Below are 23,316 nucleotides of genomic sequence, written 5' to 3' on the forward strand. Positions count from 1 at the left end.
TTTGATTTAAAATTATGTGGTTAGTTCTACTAAGCATAAAACCACGAGCAAAAGGCGAAATTATTATAAAAATGTTTCGCTTCTCTTCTATCGTGTGCGTTGTGAGGTGAATGACCAACCTCATCAACTCTGCAAAGTTATTATTGAGCCGCCAAAGGCCTAACCACTGGACCATCCGTTAAAGAATAAATTTCGCTTGAATACAATAAGCATTATTTATTACTTAAATTAAACATTCAAATAAGTACACAATTCGTTTACCTGAATACATGCAGAAGATTTGCACGGAAGGGAACGGCGAGAATATACCGATGAAGAATGATAGCATGTCGGTAACTGATGTGATGGTGATGGAGACTGCTGCTTCTGACAACATGATGGCCATGCGTTCTGGCACGGGCAGCTTGGGTGACGTGCGCCGCCAGGCCGCCAGCATCACGAAGGTGTCGTCGATGCCAATACCTGGGGAAGATGGCACAGTGGCTTTAGGGGATTGAACAATACATATTAAGGCTGTTGGTTCGGTATTAGAATGTAAAAAGCTGTCATCAAAACAACTTTGGTTGATTTTGGTCATAAAGTGGTAAAGGAATCCAAGACGTAACTAATCTATGACGAAAACTGGATTAAGTATTTAAATTACGTAGATAACACATTTAAAACGTTGGTCTAACACATCCTACGTAGGTGCTAAATTCATCTTGCGATGGATGTATTTTTGGCAATCTCAATTGGGATATACTTAGTCGCTAATGTTATGTTGTTAAATTAGATAAACCCAATTCCACAGCAGAGAAGTTCTTTTGATCATCTAATTTTAATTTAGTACATCTACTTTCAGCTTCTACTAGATAGTTAACTAGATATAATAGTTGCAAGTTCTACAATGATTTTCCAACTTACCAATCATCAAGAAGGGAGCAGCCAAATTAATTCCAATGAAGGAGATCCCCAAATAGATAGCGCAACCAAAAGCAGCAGCTGTGGCCATGACAGCAGATATATTTCCAAGCAATCCGAGCCAGGGTTTAGACCTAACCCAGTCGGCCATCATACAAGTTACTATGGAGAATATCCCCATAAGGATGAAGGTGGAACTGAAGAATGGGATGACAGTTCTGGTGTTCTTTTCAAGTTCATGGTCGAGTGTCCTGGACGCGAATCGTGCGACAGAGATGTGCTTGAAGCGGCCTGTGTCTTCTGCTATTCCGACCTCGTCGAGGAATGCGTCTTCCCATGCTGCACCTCTGGAAATGGGAAGGTTGTTTTTTTTATTAATTTATGAGTTGAGTAAGTATAAGTTACTTAAGTATGTAACGAACATGAGCCAAGTCACTTTGGCGGCTCAATAGTAACCAGTGTTGATAAGGTCAGTCATTGATCACACGAGAGACGTTGAGAGTATTTTAAACCCGCGAGAGTGGTAAGAGTTCATGGGGAGTGGAGGAAACGCAAGAGGTGTGTCAGGATCATAGTAGGTACCTAACTGGAATTGCATCATTTACTAATTCTAGGTGCACACTTCATGTGCCGATTATTTCTGAAGTCGGTGACAGAAAAATAGAATCATTTTAAAATAGATTGGTGTCTAAGACAATGGTGCTATTTACGTTGAATTTATAATCGATGGTGTCTCCAAAGCCATGCTACGTCTCCGGTTTTTGTATCTTCTAATTGGAACCTTCAAATGTCTATCAATACGAATTTCTTTCGAGGACATTACCTAAATATCTTGACCTGCAATTATTTCCAGTAATGCAACCTATGTTATACAGTGCTTAGTATTCGACACGGCCTAATCATGTCAAGATCGCGATATTTATCTACCTAAGACACTTGTTATGTTGTTGACAAGCGTGTAGATCAATTGGAATTCCAATCATGTTGTAATTGTTGAGTCCAAAAGCTGGTGGCTAGATGGTGGTGATTCATGCGATTGGTCGACTGCAAGATTTATGAGTATATCTGCGTCAAAAATTCCACTTTGAATGAATGAACACTATTGCAGTACATAGTAGAAATTGGGCAAAGGAGGCCTTATCGCTAAGTGATCTCTACCAAACAACCTTCGATAGAGGATACATCTATAGATTGCAGTGTAGTGCGCAAATTACACACACACACACACACACACATTCATATATGTAAATTCATGCTTATTTCCCACGGAGGTAAGCAGAGTCACAAATAAGTACAAGTTAGATCGTAATGAAGTGTTTCGTTGTATTGTTAGAATCAAACTCAGCTTCAGGCTTCACGTGCCAAAGCACGGAATCTTAATTTCCGAAAATCAGGTGATTCTAGTTTGCAATGTCCTAACCAAGCTAGAGATAGTCTCACAAAGTGATGCCTACTTATTTGTGTTTGTCATGTCCTCACTGGACATCCAACCTCAAATCGTAGGCCGTACATTGCGCACATACCGTTGTTCCTGCAGTTTGGTGTCAGTCCTCACGAACCATACTAGTTGGACAGCTGGCACCGACACGATCGTATCGTCGACCACCTTCGATCCCCCAAAGAACACTGGGAACGCATGAGCCTCCCACGTCACAGGGTTGAACATTATCGGGAACGTCAGATTTAGTTCTCCGCGCTCCACCTGGAAAGTAAACAGGGATTGTTTTAAAAGGGGGTGAACAAGGCTCTTCAAGGTCGGCGGACTCTTGTCAAGCCAGGACGAGGGTGTTCTCATATACAAATACAACTCTTTATTGGAAAATCTTTATTCTTCTTTCTTTTTTTAAATACAAATCTTTTAATTCTTTTTTCTTTTCTTTCTTTAATCTTTATTCTTTTTTTTTCTCTACCATGCTTCACTGCTTAGTATGGTTTGGTAAGATGATCCATGCCGGAAGACGCGTTAAGCCGTTGGTCCCAGTTACTACTTACGACTGACGTAGTCGTTATACTTATGAGACATGTCTTAAGTCTTCCTTTGGCAGCTTAATACTATCCCTGACAACAGGCTTGCGATGCTTGGAAATCTATCTGACCACCCACACATATAGAAGAAGACGGTTTGGTAGGGAAACACCCCAGACCTGCAATTTTAAGAAGAGATGTGTGTGGCCCACTTTAACAGTGACAGGTTTCACAAGCCAGGTATTTCCACTAGATTCAACTACGTTGACTACGTCGTCTCTGCATGGTATAGCATAGTTTCCAACTAGTCAAATCAGTTACTTTTTACTAAACGTCAAATCACGAAATCACTATGGAATTTGTATGAAAAAGCAACGTATGTGACGTGATAGAAAAATGTGACAAAATATCGCACTTATTATTACATTTTTCTTGATTAAAATCCATAATTAAAGAAAAAGAAAATGTTTTTTGTCACCTTTAGATCTGTCTTTATTTAGTAATTAGAATTTCATAATTTATCTTTTTTAAACTACCAATTATTGTGTGAAAACAGGTAGTAAACCATTCAAAGCAAAGTAGACAATTGAAAATGGTGTAATAATGGAAATGAAGATTAAAATTTAATGGTGATTAAATACTGTTGTTAACCCTAATAATAGAAATAATAAATAAATAAAAGAGTTGTTTTACGATGATGGTTCTTTCATAGTTGTTGATTGTATTGATGTACGTACATAGTAAACATTTACAACGTGTTTGATTAGGTACCTATTTGACGACCCATTGGATACATTGACCATTTACATTGTGTCAACAATTATTTACCTATACGAATGCTCAGGGTTAGGTAAAAAGTCAGATTGTAAGACTGTTCCGTACATTTAGCAGATGTTTTCCAATCTTTTTCTTGAAATTTAAACTTTCCCTCCACACTGAGCCCTATCCAGGCCTGTCGGGTAGGTAATATTCGCTTAGGTAAACAAGGCTTAATTTACCGTGTTTTTTTAAGTGTTTTCGTGGTCTCACTCGGCAGGGCCCGCAGAATACCAGCGTCGTCACTCACGCGGCGACTTATGCTACAATAAATAAATATATGACGCCACCGCAGATAATCTGTTATTTATTAGTATAATTTTTTTATGATTTTGGTTTGTTTTTCTTTTTCTAATATTTTTTAATCTTAGAGTTCTTTTTTATTTTATTTTCCGTGTGGTTTCTGTCCTGTCTGTCTGTGTCTGTGGTGTCCGAAAGTAATTAATATTTCTTTCTTCTTTCTTTCTTTAAAGTCATCATCGAGCCTATTAAAGTCCACTGCTCGATCTGGCAGGGTCGCCATGTGGAGGTGGTATTTAGGAGATGAATCGAAGTCGGAAGTTGGTAACGAACTGCGTTTATTAGGTATGACACATTGATAATGTGATTAAGAGTATATATCAGTATAAGTAGATATAGAGTGTAGATAAATACAATCGTCCACTATAGGCTTCTCCCAAGACGCGCCACAACGCCCTACGCTCAGCCTTACGCATTCTGTCACCTTCTGTAAATTCGTATTTGTGTGGTTTTGGACCTTACAACCTTCTAGCAGATCTATGTCTATTTGAGTGTAGATATCTTAAAACATTAGCTCTGTCACCATTTACTTGAAATACTAGAATAATTAACGCTTCTTTTGAGTAATTGTTATTTACATGTATTGTAAAGAACTTTAATGGTTCAGCTTTGAGCATTGCTCGTAAGTATTAGCATAATGTTAATGATGTGGTCTTTGCAACGATAAGGTTTTCCACTTAAGGTGTTTTTGAATGCACGAAGGATCGTGTCACGTTGAATATTTAGTAGTCATATTAATCATCTTTTATTACCAGTATAGTGTTGCGTGTCACTTCATTTCATACAAAACATTATTTCTTAACATCATCATCATTCATTTTAGAGCCACGCTCTTGTTGATCAAAGGCCAATTCTTTGACTTCCTCACAAGACACCACGATCGCCTTCTCTTTAATTTCTTCCATGTAAGCTCTTCTTGATATTCCCCTTTCTCTCTTTGCGTCTATCTTGCCATAAAAGATACAAAGAAAGAGAGAGAGAGAAAGAAAGTATGAGTTGCTTTCCGTTTTCTTTCTTCTTTTTTATGTTGTTTCTTAACCATTTTCTATTATTTGCCTATTTAGTAAGGTTATAAACATACGATTTGTTTTTCATAAACACACGATAGGTTATAAACACGTGTTTGCATCGCATCATTGAAACTTTAGAACAAAACAGGTCCAGCATGATGCTATGTTATTTGTTGTTATGTTAAATTTCATGCCAGTATTTACATACATATCAACTCAATATAAATAGGCATTCGAACAAATCGTAAATCTTTTGTCGAAACGTGAACGGTACATGAAGTAATGTCGATTGTCGGACTGATCGCACGCGCTGATTATTTATGCTGTGGTTCTATAAACCTGTCGCATTGCGGTTTGTGGTATGAGCAATACTTAAACTATTCATTGTTGACCTGTGAATCCTATGCATTATAGTTTTCTACGACGTCCTTTGTTGTTATAATAAAGTTAGTGAGTTATGCCTATGACAGTTATGAGCCGATACTTTTAAATAGGTAAGGTGCCTACATGAATGTGCGAGGTATTTTGTTTAGGTTGCATTTGAAGTGACTAAGAAGGGCTGGTAACTTGTTAATTCAAATTCAAAAATATCTTTATTTAGTATGTAACATAGTTACATTTTGAATCGTCAATTTTTACATAACGAACGTCTCATCCGCCTAAAACTATTGCAGCTTCTCGCATCCTGTATAGCCGGGGAAAAGAAGCTACGAAAACTACGAAGCTACGAGAAGCTAATAAACGGATTTCAGACTCGGCACGCAGTAACAGACATATTATGTATCTTTTTGTAATTGTGCGTAGAGGGTGATAATGACACCGTACCGAATACTGAGGGGGATGATTCAGATCCTGATTCTGAGTTTATAATCAAGTGAAATTTTCCCTGTATGTGAGAATAAAAACGGATGCAAGAGATCCCGCGTGGATGAAGTATTTAGGTAGTTAATCCTACACAAACACACGCGTATTTCCCATCGCGGTAAACAGAGTCTATGAAATTTCATTTGCTTTGACCTGACACACTTCTCTTACTTCCTCCACATTCATCAATCGTTTCATACACGCACGTCGATTTAGAGTTGATCGTACTAAACCTTTTTTAAGAACATCCCCAATTTGGTCAATGTACGTCCTTCAAGGTCTTTGTCTGCCAGAACTTACAACAACCTTCGTTTTACCGCTTTCGTAATCCTATTATTTTTCCTTCATCTGCTCATTATTATTATATCCTTCATCCTATACATATATAAATAAATAATAATAAATACGTGTCCAGACCAAGTAAACCAACTTAATATTCCCGTCTCAATCTTAGTCACTATAATTATCTTTTACACCACATCTCTCTCTCTCTCTCTCTCTCTCTTTCTTGTATCACTGTTTCTTACTCTATCACTCATCTTAAGCAGCGCAGATGCTATGCAACTACTTTCATGCTTCACCTGCCATACCCAACAGTCATTAGGTACTGTACTTTAGCGTAGGTAGTTAGAACCTATTCAATATTTCATTGTCAATAAAATACCATATCCGCTTTAAGATTTTAATACGAATTCATCATTATTTTTATGGCAGGTTGTACGATTCATAAATCGCATGCGCGAATCACGTGCGAATGTTGGTACTTACAAGCTATGCTATGCGCGTGATACTCAAAAATCATTAGAATGATCAAGATGATAATGTTGCGTTTTTGGAGATTTTTGTTTAAATTAGCCTTTTTATACTAAACATTTGATTCTGAGAAACTGTAACGCTTTGTAATGCAATTTTTCAACATACTTAGGTAGGTTACTTACTTACTTAAAAGTAATGTTACTAATCTTTCATAACATATTATCATTCAGAAGCTCATGACTGTATTCTCAATTCAGGTATTAGTACAAATTAATAATATCTATGCAGTAGGTAACATAGTTACACTTTGAATCGTCATTTTTGATATAACGAACGTCTCATCCGCCTAAAACTACTGCAGCTTCTCACAACATGTATAGCCGGGGAAAAGAAGCTGCAAAACCTCAGCACGATGTTACCTCTGATTACCCCATAGGGGCATTTCAGTTCAGATAACCTCTAATCAATGCCTTTCTAAGATTCGTCATTGCCACGAACAACAAACAACTCATTGCTATCAATTACTACGAACCGCAAATCGTTTTAACATAACATAACATCACATAACAAATACTTTATTGCACAAACAGGAAAAAAACAAAATACAAAACAAAAGAGAAATAGAATTAAAGCAATTCTTCCAGAAGTCAACGTACTTTTTTGAACACAGCGTAATTTTTTATATGAATTTTGATTTGCTTGTAAACACATTTTATAAACCATTTTCCTCTTGCGTTAGGGTTTTATGTTTTATTGTATTTTACAACCCATCCGTAATGAGATAACTGTTCTTTTTTAAAACCAGTTAATATATTAGTACTCTGAAGTAAATACTGAACTTGGATTTAATGTTTAGGATTATGTATATAGGTATATACTATATATTATTAATATATACTATATATTATATTATCTACCCATGAGCATAATAATTACGTGTCCAATATGATTCACCACACAGTAATATTATTATGTTATTCGTCTTAAGACTTCTGTGGCTAGTTTGGCTGTAAGTTATCTTCTAGACGCTCGCTTCTCTTTTGTCACTACAGTACCAAGAACCAATTATCCAATTGTCCGTTGCTACACCTTGGATACTGCAGTAACCACTGACGTGCATCAATGAAAAATGAAGAGGAACGATGCAAAATCAATCTATCCTTCTTAAATCTTCGCAAAATGGGGTAGAGCGAGTTGGCATCCCTTTCTAGGTTAACTTTCGTAATCAATTTAGACACCGAACCGCAGAGGCAACGGCCTATTACTAGGATATACTCATTATTTAAATAATTACTTTGTAAACAACCCTTACAAACGGGTGAAATTCGGGGTATAAGTTTGTGTGGAAATATATTCATTTTTTAAAGCTATCGAAATAATATTATTTATTTAATTACTTAATGGATAAGAGAATCTTAGTTTCTTGGTGAAAGTGAAGAAGACGAAAGTGGATTAGTGTATTGTTTATATGCAAACGGCACAGTTTGGACGTTTCTCGTAAACGTAGTGATTATATTCTCTTTGGTTTCACAGGAAATGCGAGTTCTTTGTGCGAACCTTTCTTTCTTTGTCTTTTATTTAACCAACAACCTCATGGCCAAAGAAGCTCAAGTTAACATGGTGTATGGGCAGTAACTAAGCATTCTTGAGTTTCGTTTTTAATTGCAAATAGAATAATTTTCCGTCCTCATTCACACGAATGTAGTCCATCGTAGAAGGTAATTTGTATTTTTTTGGGTCATATCATAAACTAGGTACAAATTCTAAGTTGAAGATCGTTGTTTCTATAACTTGAGTTGTGGCAAATGACCAATAAAGCCAAGATAGTTTCAAAATATTTTGGTCTTTTAGCAATCCCCTTTAGGGCAACATACAAAGAGAAAATCCGATCACGTACGAGTCAGACTTTTTCGAAGTTGAAAGTAATCACAAAGCATAGCATAACATATGCTCACGAGCTCACCACTATATACCAATGGGGTAGTACATCTATCGCCAGTACCCACACCTCACCGAGCTTTCTGTTAGACCAACGTGACAGGTGGTGAGCCGTATCGCCGTCTGTAATGGTCGAGCCAAATGCGTAAATGAAAACTGCACTTAAGATTAATAACTAACTCATTGGTGCAACTTCGGTACCGGGGTTCCAACCGGCGCTTCCCGTTTGCCGGTATACCACAGTGACTTCTTATCGTGTGGATTGTGAGGTGGAATACCAGCCTCATCAACCCTGGTGTCAAAGTTATTATTAAGCCGCCAAAGGACCCTGACATAACTCATGTAACGACTACATACTTACATCAGTAAGTAGTAACCGGGACCAACGGCTTAACGTACCTTCCGAAGCACGGATCATCTTAATTTTCGGACAATCAGGTGATCAGCCTGTAATGTCCTAACCAAACTAGGGATCACAAAGTGATTTTTGTGATATGTCCGGGATTCGAACCCGGAGCCTCCGAATCGTGAGCCCAACGCTCAAGCACTGGACCACGGAGGCGGAGACACTGTCTTTATCAAATATCACAAAGAAAACTTACCTCGCCAATAATTTTGTCCAGATTAAGGATGTCGTTGACAAAGCACTGTCCTTCCCATCTGGCGCACTCCTCTCTGTATGTGAAGGATTCCCCGGTAGGCAGCTTGACCGTGATGTTCTGCACCAGATCGTCCAGCTGCCTCAACTCCTTCCATACTTCTGTTCGTAGAAGGTTTGTGTTATTGTCCTTTGCCACGATGATTACGCGGCCGAAGCGTCCTGAAAGTGATAAAATATATTTTAGTGCCTTATATGTTTGTACTCGGGGATCGAACCCGGACCCCTAGATCGTGAGTCCAATTAATCACTAGACCACGGAGGGAGCTTGAGGGTGTAATTGTCGAAATTACTTTGCGGGACTGTCTTTTGTTTGGTTAGGATATTGCAAGCTGAATCGCTTGATTGACCGTAAATTCTATGCTTCGGAAATCACGTTATGCTATGGGTCAGAGAGCAGCCTGATGGGAATATGATCGATACCCTCACACTCATTACTTATATAACATACCTCATTATCACGTATCTACATACACACATAATGTCACACATTTTTTATTTATTTATTTATTTAACCAAAAATGTACATATACATGGAATAATGCAGGCATACCAATAAACCATCTTGGGTTTGTCCTGGCATGCCATCGCATCATTATATCTTGTTTTAGAAATTGTTTTACTTACTATTTTTAATCAGTGATGTGTTTTATTTCAACAGTATTTATTTTTATTTATTATTTATTTCCATTGTTATTAATTATATTAGTTTTAAGACAACACAGATGACGTGTACATAGGTATGTATGTGTGCGTGTGGATATGCGTTTGGTTAGGTAATTTAATATTTCCCGTTACGGTAGGCATATGCCACGGAATTTCACTTAGGTACTTAGATCCTGACACACCACTTTCTCTTCATCCACTCTTCAGATGTGAATGCAAAGCTTGAGGAGCTCGGTGGCGCAGCTGTAAAAGCAACTTTCGCAGAGGCCGGTCATAGGATGGGTGCCCACAAAAAAAAAAGTTTTCATCTCGAGCTCCTCCGTGCTTCAGAAGGCATGTTAAGCCGTTGGTCCCGGCTGCATTAGCAGTCGTTAATAACCACCAATCCGCACTGGTGGTTTAAGGCCCGATCTCCCTATCCATCCATAGGGAAGGCCCGTGCCCCAGCAGTGGGGACGTTAATGGGCTGATGATGATGAGGTACCTTCATTTATATTCTATATGTTCAAATTATTTATGGAACGAAATAAATTTATTTCAAATACGACCTTCTATAATCGTCTATGTCATCCGTCGCCGACAGGTGTTCAATTTGACAAGGTTAATTAAGCGCTCCAATAGAATGTGGATTTTTCATTAAGTCTCTTCTTCTGTCGTGTGGGTTGTGAGGTGGATTACCAACCCCATCAACCCTGGTGTCAGGGTTACTATTGACCCGCCAAGACATGGCTCATGGTTGTTGGTTTTCATAAAGCATGTTCTATTTATATTTAAGTAGGTAATCTACTTAATATGTAAATTTTCTGATATCCTAAATTTTCTTGACACAACAAAACACAAAAAACATGAATTTTGCGACAGAAAATTCCATTTGATATTAACTCAGAAACATGGTATGAAATTCTTAATCATCCCCCGCAATATTCGTTACGTAGTAACTAACACCTGTATATGCGTTATACCTTATGTCAGTCCCATAGATTTTTATCATTGACACAGTTCTGTATTAGTATGTATGAGATTCGCGTCTGTTGACGCTAAAGGTAGTGGTTATATCCTCTTTGCTGACGCCTGCGTTGTACCTTTAAGACATGCTCGAGACCATAAACCAATGATGTATGTGGGATAACACTAAGGGGCTAAATGTTGATTTTTGAACGAAGACTAATAGAGAAAAGATGGATGATTGAGTTGAAATGAACGGAGTGAACGGGTTGGGAAGAGTGATTTTAAAGTTTAAGTGAGAGTTGGAGTGAAAGGGTGTTTTTTTGCGATACAATAATCGATAAATGGTATGATATGTTACTATAGTCAATAAACATTATTTCTAAGATCTTTGTTCAGGCTCTTGATAAGTTTTAAGATTCCATTTTCTCTTGTCTAGGTCCTGATCACAATGGCGATTTGCGAGCGAGTTCTTAGCGAGTCGAAAGCGCAGCGAGTTTGTCTCGACGACTTGGTAAGTCAGTACAAGAATACATATTAATATTATGCTGCTTCTAGGAGCTGCTCTAAGCGAATAAAAAAAAAACACGTTTAACTCCTTGTCTTACTAGACATGTCGTAAAATCCGACAGAAGGATTTTGTCGGTGATAAGCTGATCCCTTGTCACCTTTTTATCATCTTAGGACTTCGTATCTACAGTGGCTGTAAGTTGTCTATGAATTACTTGTGGATCTGCGCACCCTATTCAGAATTACGGGCGTGAGTTTATGTATGTGGTAGATAAGGTAGGTATCTGTTCATTTATAGATAGGGCAATATTAGAACACATCGGATAACTAGCCAATTTGCTAATCATGTTAGATCATTATAGCACCTATTTCATATCAAGATGTTTAAGTTTTTCCAAGGCTTGGCTTAAAGACTAAGGGTGGTATTAATAAATGAATATCAGCCGAGACTGCCCTCAAGATCATGCTCAAGTCTCTCTTTTTTTATATCAGAACTGTCACATTGACATGATTTATCAATACCACCCTAAGTATTTGGCCAGCACCTATTTAGTGGTGAACACTTACCAGCTCTGGTAATCCTTCCAACATTAAACCGATGAGAGTAATTGACCTTGAAATAATCTTCAACTATCCGTCTTTCCAACTTCCCTTGACCACTGACGGGGGAGAAGAGGTACTCTGGGTCCATTTCATAGTAGACCCTCTGGTAACCAGTGATCATGAGAAGTGTTAAGAGTACTGGTATGATGATGAAGTAGCCCGGGTTCCTGCCGACCACCAGGCCGAGTTTGTAGAACGATCGGTTCAGGACATCGTCCACGAAGGTTAGTTTGCACCCCATCTGTAACAAAGAGATTTGTTGGGTTAGTATTGAGACAGAGTTATAAGCCCACGCATGCGCTTGCCCTTAATTAGGTCTTCAATCGACATCCTAGCATTATACCGCTTTTCACAGGGTCCGCAGATTTGACAGGTCTGGCTTTTTACAGAAGCAACTGCCTGTCTGACCTTCCAACCCGCGAAGGGAAAGCCAGCCCAATACAGGTTAGGTCACATACCTCCGAAAATGAATTTCTCGGGAATGTGGGTTTCCTCACGATGTTTTCCTTCACCGCTGGGCACGTGATAAGGTGTCAGGGGCCTTTGGCGGCTCAATAGTAACCCTGACTCCAGGGTTGATGGGGTTGGTAGTCCACCTCACAACCCACGCGATAGAAGAAGATCTAAAAAAAACAATATTGCAATTTGACATTTGTTCACATTGCACATTTGATTTTATATGCGCAAATGTCAAATTGCAATATTGCTTTTTTAGATGAATTGCTTCGATGGGGCCCTTTTAACCTCCCAAGTCACGTTGTCTTGAACGTTATAAAACTATAAAATAGATAATAAAATAGAAATAACACCAATCGAATACATGACCTATAAGAAATATAATTATTTGTCAATTTGCATAATTTATTTAAAGAGAGTTAATAATCTAGTTCAACCGGAACTATATACTAAAAAAAACCTCAGTTCGAGTTAAAAAAAAAACGAAAACGCAGCACGTGATTTGAATAGTGTCCATATAGTACGTGTATCTATGGAGAAGGATGTTTAGAACCAGTTTGAGTTATTTTAATGGGTTATTGTACGTAAAAGACCTTCCACGAAATGTCAAAGTTGAAATCGCCGTAGTAACAAACTGTCATAACTCACGAAATTGAGTTTTTCGGGTAAATGAGGAATTGCCTAGAGAAGCAGAGTATAGCAACGCATTTAGTGTGACAGGCCCACCATTTACATAACCAGCCCTCGCGACAAGGTAACCGCGCGGTACACGAATTATATCGAGGGCTAAGACCAATAGCCGTACGACTTATATCCACGTAGATAGCATTCGCTTCGTCTATTGGTCGAAACCCTCTATGAAAGTCTCGCCACGCGCGTCCACCCCTCACATATTCAACTCTCGCGACATGGTCACCGCGCGGTACTCGAATTGTACCGAGGGCTTTGACCAATAGCCGTACTACTTATATCCACGTAAATAGCATTCGCTTCGTCTATTGGTCGAAACCCTCGATGTAAGTCGCGCCGCGCGCGGCGTGGTTGCCGTGTAGAATCCTGTAACATGTCTGTTGGACATGTTTTTTTTTTAAATTCCTTCTTCTATCGTGTGGGTTGTAAGGTGGATGGCCAACCTCAGCTAAAGCTATAATGTAGAATATAAACCACTGCAATCGACTTTATAGGTTTAATCACAGATAAGTACGTAATTGATGTCACTTGGTGTCTCGTATTTGTATTCGGTTTGGAAATAGGCGCGCACATGGGACTTAATATAGCTGGCGAGGAATGGGTGCATTTATATACTATATACCTCGGCCTACCCCTTCGGGGACAGAAGCGTGATGTTATGTTTATATATTTTTAATTGCTACCACGCTTTTCTCTAAAACGTATTTCTGCCTCGATGTATAATCACGCGGACATTGCAATGGATGGGTAGGTATCATACATATACCTATATTTATAAATCCTGGTGAAAAAAAATTCAACGTCCTACAGCAACAGACTATTCATATTTTGGTCTTCAAACTCCGGTATTATTAATTTATCCTTTTAAATAAAATAAATCGTTTATTTCGGACAAAGTCCATAAAATGTTAGTATACAAACGACTTATAAACTAGTGTTAATAGGACATTATTCGGGCGATCATAAATACTTATAAAGTAATAATAATAGAAGTTACGTAGTTTTAGTAATTGTGGCAAAATTAAAAACTTATGAAAATAGTTTTAGCACATTTTGCCTCAAAAGCGCAAACATTTAAGGCCTATTTAACACAACGAATGGAAGCCTAATGGTCAATTATCATAACCAGTTATTCGAGTTTTCAGGTCCTAAAACCGTTCCCAAGAACGTCACAATTAGGTACTCGGTACTTATGTAAATTAATAATAATTAGCAAAGACTCGCCAAATTCTTTTATTGTTTATTTAAAATATTAGCTCATTATGACGCATGTTAAATATTTATCTTCTGAGGTATGCGTTCAGATCAATTGTTTTTAAAGCAAATTAAAGCAAAAAAATGCAGTATTTAAAGTTATGCTGTAGATAAAATGTTTGGTACATAGTTTGTTAGTTTCTCTGTAGCCTATGTGGTTTAGTAGTTAAAGCGGTAGGCTCACGATCCAGATCGTGAGCCTAGGTCCGGGTTCGATTCTCGATGGGGACATTGTCGAAATCACTTTTTGAGACCATCCTTTGTATGTCTATTTCATTCAATGTCAAACAATTTAAGGGAGTTTGATTCTGCCAACAAACTATTTTATATCTTGGCGGAGTAGGTACTTTTGTAAAATCACTGTTTACAAGAAAATAAAAGTTTTTTTTGTTAGTCCGAAAAAGTCCCGGCTATTAGCCGTAAAAACACCTTCACCAACCCACAGTGGACCCGATTTGTGCCGACGCTCCGGACCCCCTCCGATTTAGGGGAGGCCTGTTCCCAGCCGTGAGACGTATATAGGCTGATTACGTTATGTTTGCTGTTTTAAGACCTGATTGGCGTCACTGTGCCAAAACAGGGGTGGCCAACTTCGAGCAAAATCACCTGAAAGAGCTCGACGAAAAACGCCAAACACGCAAGGATCGTCTCAAACCCATATACATATAACTACACTTTCAACTCGGATGGACAGCTAGTCTGCATCCAATGTGACCGGGTGTTTCAAACAAAGTTTGGCTTTACCGGTGACATTTATTGAGCGCACATATAAATGTTTACCTAATCACAGTGCAAGTTCCATTATGAATACCTACCTCAAATTGCGTTCAGACCTGACCATATAGGGCCGAGTGCCCTAGATTCACAGGTGGAGGCCACTGGAATTTTCTGACAGGAAAATCTAGTAAAATCTTTACGTGGGGAAACCTCAGGGGCATTTGCTTAGTTGCAAACGGTTATGGTAATCAATAGTGACAGTCATGAAAATGTATGGGGTTGAAAATGTATGAGGTTCTAACGGCCTCCGTGGTCCAGTGGTTGAGCGTTGGGCTCGGGTTCGAATCACGGTGGGGAAATATCACAAAACTTACTTTGTGATCCCTAGTTTGGTTAGGACATTACAGGTTGATCACCTGATTGTCCGAAAGTAAGTTGATCCGTGCGTCTGAAGGCACGTTAAGCCGTTGGTCCCGGTTATTACTTACTGATATAAGTGAGTAATCGTTAAATGAGGCATGTCAGGGGCCTAGTTTCTTAGATTGAAAAGCCGAAGGGCAAGGAAGTATTTGTCATGACGTAAACACTAGGTTCCCGTCCGAACCCTTTTTATAAAATACTGGAAATGAAACTTTTTATAAAGTAAGTAAATTGGAGTGACTGCGGAAGTAATTGGGTCGTGTACTAGGTTCAAGATAAATTATGAAATTCTGATTACTAAATAAAGACAGATGTAAAACTAATGAAAAACGTATTTAATTTTTTTTTCTATTTAACTTATTTATGAATTTTAATCAAGACAAACTAACTTAATAATAAATCCGACATTTTATCACGTTTTGCTATGACGTTACAATGTGCTTTTTTAAACAAATTCCATATTAATTTCGTGTTTTAACTGATTTGACTTTACCATCTTCAACAGAGTACTTGTGTTTAAATCGAAGATAAATTATAGAAATGAACTTCACTGATTTAAAAAAATAATTTTATGGAGCTAAAATAAAACTACTATTATTTTTATGTAGTTCAACAGGAAGTCGTTTTTTTTTATCCCCACCACCACGTACGATATATAGAAATTTCGAATACATGTTCGGGTTGAACATTTTGCAATGAACCCCAATAATCAATAACTTATCTTTCAATATAAACATCAATCTTATTGACTTTTCCGTTACTCGTTTATATTTGGGCATCCGCTACTCACCTTTGTAAATTAAACTCATCTTTTAAATTAATAAGTTATTGATTCATAAATTAAAAAAAATATAAATTAAGACAACTGAGCTTTTCAGATGTATACCCATAGCACACCCCGGACACTTCATACAAACAACCTCGTTTTACACAGACACTACACATTGACATTATCGTACACGCGCATCTGTGTGTGTGACGCCATACGATTCAAGTCTAAAACTATGTTCGAAGGGGGTGAGGTAAACCTAGCTCAGAGGCTGGTAGGGAACGGAGAGTTGCCGTTCTATACGTATATTCTATAGTATTATTGAGGAGCTCGGTGGCGCAGGGGTAAACGCGCTCGGTCTGCGATTGTTGAAGTTAAGCAACTTTCGCAAAGGCCGGTCACAGGATGGGTGACCACAAAAAAAAAAGTTTTCATCTCGAGCTCCTCCGTGCTTCGGAAGGCACGTTAAGCCGTTGGTCCCGGCTGCATTAGCAGTCGTTAATATCCATCAATCCGCGCTGGGCCCGCGTGATGGTTTAAGGCCCGATCTCCCTATCCATCCATAGGGAAGGCCCGTGCCCCAGCAGTGGGGACGTTAAAGGGCTGGTGATGATGGTGATGACGTATATTCTATAGTATTATTCCTTAGTCTATGCTCATAGGTTATTCCTTCTGAGGTAAACAAGACCTCAAATTGTTAGATGACAAGAAACAGGAGTCGTAATTAACTTACTTACTTATAACATAGAATAAGAAATAATACCACCTACTTAATTACGTAGTGACGGTTAAATTCGGTATTGTAACTGGCAGCCCTTAGACGTCACACACACAGTTGTGTGTATTGATAATGTCAATGTGTGTGTAAAACGAGGTTGTTTACCTATATGAAGTGTCCGGGGTGTACTTATAATTCAGGTAACATAACTTGACCATTGTACCAATTGGGCTACTCAGAGGTACATCCCCTGAGCCCCTGAGATTTCCGTTTTTGTAAATGCTTGTTATGTTTTTCTTTTTTATAATTTAAATATATTAAAATAATAAACACAGACGATGTTACTACGTGAATTTGAATAACCAGAAACATTATTTTAAATAATAATAGATAATAATTATCAAGACGTCAATAATGGCATTATTTATTAGTTTCTGGTTTCACGTGTTTATTAGTCATGTACTTAAAGTTCTATTTAGTTATTGTATTCGAATATTGTATTTAACTGTTAATATTGACGCAGCTTAGGTAAAGTTCATTTACCCGGGTGACAAAAACCATGTTTTTTTTAAACTGATACTTTTTTGGACGTGTATTGACGTTGTCATAAAGGTAGGTAAGGTAAGTGTTCTTGACATCGTTCTTCGAATGAATTTATAATCAAGTGTCATCTTGAACACACGCTACTTAAAATAAACTACATTTTGTATTGTATCTTTTTCTTTTTATACTGAGTTTAGTTTGAGTTTAGTTTTGGGGCAGAAGGCAAGACGGAAACCCTATTTTTCCCTAAAAAAGTAGCATGAAAAATGCTGCACCGACAAGAGCGTGGCTCTTAAATTGATGATGATGATGATGACTGAGTTTAATATAATAATCCTGTCCTGTGCGCACTCCAGTCAGTCCCTCCGGCAAGCGTCGTCACGCCATCTCGAAGCCAAAAAAAGAAGAGAAAAAAGAAAAAGAAGAAGAAAAAACAAGAAGGTGAAAAAAGAAGGTGAGGAAGGGGAGGCCTTTGCTCAGCACAATATAATAATCACCAGGCCCGAACTGGGAACTGAAATTGACCCGGGCATTTGAGAGACGATCGTTTCTCCCTTGTGGGAGCTAATACCACCGCGCTGGTGGGATCTTCACCCGTCACCACAAGCACGCACTGTCACTTCATATAAAACAACTCGTTTAACATCGTGTGACGTCTGATTTCATACGGTTGAAGACTAAAGTGAGACCGAGGGGGGTGAGGCAAACTTAAAAAAAATACTTTTTGGTATAAAACTTATAAAATGCTAGGTTATTTATGAAAAAATAGGTACTTACTTACTTACCTAAGTTATACCTACACAGTAGGTTACCATCAATTTTACTCAAATAGGTTTTTACCCAAAATACTTTAATAAACAAGACAAATCAAAACAAACAAAGTCAAGACGTCCAAGCGTCCAACGACCGTTAACTAAGATTAAAAAAAAAATAAGATTAGAAAAAAACTTTAAAAAACTCAACTTAACCCAAATCCGTGATAAGCAAAAACTTAAATAATGTTTGAGGCCTTCGGTTCGGTCACCGCTTTCCTTAATAAGCATTGCAACACTTATTTTAGCTAAGTAAGTAGGTATGGCAAACTGAAACTGAGTGCCTAGCCTAGTTGGTAAAACTCTTGGCTCCCACTTTGAGGTCGTAGGTTCGATTCCAGCATAGGCGTAAACCAATGATTGTCGAATTTGTTTTCGAATTCATGATGATGATGATGATGAAGAAGCGGTCAGGTACGCAGGATATATTACGAGTGCGCAGACGTTCGCGCAAAACGCAGGCGCACACACTGAATTCATATTTAGATCATAAATGATTATCGCGTCTTCAGCGGTGAAGGAAAACATCGTGAGGAAATCCACATTCCCGAGAGATATGTGACCTAACCTGTATTGGATTGATTTTCCCTTCGCGGATTGGAAGGTCAGACAGGCAGTCGCTTCTGTAAAAAATTTTTTTTATCAAAATTGGTTCATAAACGACGAAGTTATCCGCGAACAAAAATTAAAAAAATATATACGGTCGACTCCTTTTTTGAAGTCGGAAAAAAACCGGACCTGTCAAATCTTTCGGTTAAGTAAGCGGACCTTGTGCAAATCGGGGTAATGCTAGGAAGATGATGAGGTATGGCAAACTGCGCCTGCGGTCTAATAGATCATTTAATAAATCTATCGACTATGAAGTTATTGAGTGCAATGTTTATGATAGATGTATGTGGTGAGGAAATTATGTTTCAATCATTAATAATGATACTTTTTATTGCTTCATATTGTTCCACTTTCGCGTTACAATTGTTACCCCTCAGCATTTAATGTATGAGAGCCCCAGCGCTTCCTATTTGTCCGGCCAAGTAGTTAATGCCATTTGGATAGGCCGCACACTTGGCCGTATACTTGGTTAAACAACTCTTACTAACATGTAACTTGTAACCGCTATCAGGGTGAAGGGTGTCGTAAGGCAGAGGGGAGACTTGTATTCAAACTTGGTGCTGAAATCCTAAGAGAATGAATAGTACAGTCATGAGCAATATAATGTACCCACTTTAGGACTCTGTCGCACTAACATACATATTTGACATTTAGTGAGACTTACAGTTCAATTTGTCAAAAAAGTTAATGTGACATGGTACCAAAGTGTATACATATTAATGCTCGTGACCGTACACACAAAATTGACACAGCTTTTAAATTTATTTTCCACTAATGAAGAATATTTCCAAAGAAGTATAAAATCGCATACAAAAGCAGGTTCTGTAACAACTTCCTCTACCACGCCCTATTGATTTCCATAATTTTCTTTTTTTAATATCGGCTCAAACAGAAAGTATCCAAGTCGCTAACAGATAAAGAAAAACTATCACGCGTAGAACATTTTACTCGCAATTAAATTGAAAACAATTGTTGTAAAGAACACGAGTCTAAGTTTTTTGCAACAATTACCTTTATTGGCATTTAATTAACTGTTAGAGCAATTATTAATTTCCAATCTACTGAGGTAAGTAGTTCTAGCTATTAGTAAAGAAAGTATAACATAACATCACAGTCTCCGTGGTCTAGAGGTTAGAGCGTTAGACTCACGATCTGGAGGTCCGGTTTCGATTCCGGATGGGGACATTGACGAAATCACTTTGTGAGACTGCACTTTGTAGCCACCACTGAAATACCTATATCATTCAACCAATTATCAGATAAAATTAATTCGTCAACTTTCAATGGACCTTCGCAGTGTCAGGTAGGCAGGTAAATGGTAAAGAGGAAAAATAAAGTTACAACATACATACACATACATAAACTCACGCCTATTTCCCACCGGAGTAAGCAAAGACTATAGAATTCCATTTGCTTCGATCCTGACACACTTCTCTTGCTTCCTCCACATTCATCAATCGCTTCATACACGCACGCCGGTTCAGAGCAGATCGTATTGAACCTTTTCTAAGGACATCTCCAATTTGGTCATCATAAGTCCTTCTCGGTCTTCCTCTGCCAGCCCTACCATCAAAGTTACAAAGTACAAACTAGGTGACCTAAAATACCGGCTCTCGAAAAATATGTGATATTTACGTAAAGCAATAAACAGAAGGTAATAAATTACTTTATAACTGAATGATCAAAAACAGAAACATTGATTTTAGCTTTAGTAAGTAGTATACTTCTTTAGTACTTAACTAGCTTTTTTTTTTTTGTAGACACTGAAATTAAATCATCATCTTCCTAGCATTATCCCGTTTTTCACAGGGTCCGCTTACCTAACCTGAAGATTTGACAGGTCCATTTTTTACAGAAGCGACTGCCTGTTTTATTGGCAGTATGATATGCTCACTCAACACATCACCGTGGTCTAGTGGTTAGAGCGTTAGGTTCACGACCTGGAGATCTGGGTTCGATTCCTGATGGGAACATTGTCGAAATCACTTTATGAGACTGTCCTTTGTTTGATAAGGGCTTTCAGACTTGACTCATCTGATTGTCTGAAAAAGTAAGATAATTCTGTGCTTCGGAGGGCACGTTAATTGGTCCCGGCTATTAGCCGTAAAAACACATCCACGAACCTGCAGTGGAGCAGCGTGGTGGAGTATACTCCATACCTCGTCCGGTTGACTGAAGGGAGGCCTGTACCCAGCAGTGAGACGTATATAGGCTCGATTCAATTGAGACGACACAAAACTGATAGAAACAAAATGCTCAGAATACGGGTGTTTAGTGTCAGCCTTGATGATGTTTGGTAATTTCCAGAATCCCACAACTGCAAGTATTTGGAATTCTTCCAACAAACTCCAGAACATACGAGCAATGTAACAGCGATACAGTGATAATTCCATATCTGATCGCATGTAGAACGCAAGCATGCGCCCGCGCCGACCGCCTTGACCGTTCGAGTTTCCTTTCACTTAAGTATTCCTAATTTATACGCGTTTACTTACTCAAATAAATAAGCCAGTTTTCAAAGGCCATTCGGGTTATTAAGGATGGGAGTTTTGAATTAGGTTAATGAAGTTATAGATATACATTTTAGTATACTTAAATAGACATGTTAGTTACCAAATAACTATTAAAATCACATCGAAATCGCCGGAAGTCATTTAGCAAGTTGTCTTTAAGGCACTATTACAATATACGATCTTTCCGGTTCCTGCCTCCCCTTTTCTAATGAAATAGAAGCTTTATATAGATTAGCGTTGTTTATGCTGATATGAAGCCAATAACTTTTTGCTTGTTTAAATAATTGAAATATAGCTGAACGTACTCTTCTGACTTTCTTCTGTCTTAACATCAAATATCTTAAAACATACAACTTTCAAGATTATCTGGGTATGAGAAAATCAAGTATTTCTGTATTAATAACTATATTAATTGTAAATTCCTTTAAAACATGTCTTTTTCGTCTTAAGTCATGCTTCAAACAATGTTTTTTTTACAGAATTCACACATACACACATTCATTCTGTTTTTAAAACCATAATAGGTAAATATAGGCGGTATATATAAACACTTAAAACATAGATAAATTATATCGTTAAGTATATAACTATCTCTTGTTATAAGATGATTCATTTGACAGCAGAATTGTACATTTTCTAGATAAATATTGTCTTTTTCACACGAGATTACACTCTATTTTTTAAACAAACAAAATTATAGTTGTATAGCCAATACAGTTATTGGAAACAGTTCGGAATGCGACCGTATTGTTCGCTTCCCTGAACTAGCGCTAGTTGCGAACAGTCGCAAGCGCAGGTTGTTACATAAGCTCCACTTGTCGTGCGCAGACCGGTGCGGTGCTAAGCCACGCGTTAACACGAGCAACTGTACTACACAAATATTATTAACTAAGACAGACAGACATAACAGCTCACTTGCAACCATAATTGGTATCCAGTCCTAGTGGTGATGATAAACAATATGGGGTCCGGTTTTCAGCCTATCACCTAGATGGTTCATTAGATTGGTGAAATTGAGTATAAGTACCTAGTCATCATTATCTCCTTAGGGTTTCCCGTTTTTACAGGATTCGCTTACCCATACTGAAAATGTGACAGGGCCTGAGTATACTTAGCCATCATTATTTCCTTAGGGTTTCCCGTTTTTCACAGGGTCCGCTTACCTAACCTGAAAATGTGACAGGGCCGGTTCTTTACATAAGCGACAATTCCATCTGGTCGTCCAACCCGCGAAAGGAAAACTAACCCAATACAGAGTAGGTCACATACCTTCGACACGAATTTCTCGGGAATTTGTTCCTGGCGATATTTTCCATCCCCACTGAGCTCGGGATAATCATTTATGATTCACCACCACTAAAAGAACCACGCTCTTGTCGGTGCAGCATTCTTCATGCTACTTTATAGGGAAAAATAGGGCAGTGTTTTCTCTCTTGCCTTCCTTGCTTCTTCCTTGCCCCGCAGTACTCTGTCTGACGCGTGTGGGATGGCGCGTACTAGGACTCCTGTCCTCCGCCCCTGAATAGTACTGACAGTTACTGCTGCCCTCTGTCAGATCATGGTCAGGGGGATTTATGATTCAAACATGAATTTGAAAACAAAGCCGAAAACCATTGCTGCCATTGCGCAGTTACTTTTATTTGCGTAAATGTTAACGTACAATTTGCTTTTTCAGATGAATTCCTTCAATGTAGTCAATGTGGCACTTTTAGACCTCTGGTATGATAGGCGACATAATACCACACCCCGGTCACTTCATACAAAACACCTCGTTTTACTCAGACACTACACATTGATGTCATCGTATGCTCATATGTGTGTGTGGCGTCTGACACCCATACGATCGAAGACTAAAAAAGCAAGACCGAGAGGGGGTGAGGCAAA

The 23,316-nt window shown here is 38.3% G+C and overlaps 2 protein-coding genes across 2 annotated transcripts in view; both read right to left on the reverse strand.

Annotated features, from left to right (window-relative positions):
* The window catches only part of LOC126367787 (putative fatty acyl-CoA reductase CG5065), a 576,419-nt gene that overhangs the window by 7,536 nt on the left and 545,567 nt on the right, over positions 1–23,316 (reverse strand). The gene's annotated exons all lie outside the window — the stretch shown is intronic.
* LOC126367749 (patched domain-containing protein 3) overlaps positions 1–23,316 on the reverse strand; it is a 70,921-nt gene that overhangs the window by 6,663 nt on the left and 40,942 nt on the right. The window contains exons 2-6 of the mRNA XM_050011464.1: positions 11,896–12,172; positions 9,152–9,369; positions 2,424–2,602; positions 904–1,247; positions 262–462 (exon numbers count right to left, since the gene is read on the reverse strand). Coding sequence (XP_049867421.1) covers positions 262–462; positions 904–1,247; positions 2,424–2,602; positions 9,152–9,369; positions 11,896–12,172 — 1,219 coding nt within the window. The remainder of the gene's footprint in view (positions 1–261; positions 463–903; positions 1,248–2,423; positions 2,603–9,151; positions 9,370–11,895; positions 12,173–23,316) is intronic.

Source organism: Pectinophora gossypiella, chromosome 6, assembly GCF_024362695.1.
Source record: "Pectinophora gossypiella chromosome 6, ilPecGoss1.1, whole genome shotgun sequence".
In the NCBI taxonomy this organism is placed as follows: Eukaryota; Metazoa; Arthropoda; class Insecta; order Lepidoptera; family Gelechiidae; genus Pectinophora; species Pectinophora gossypiella.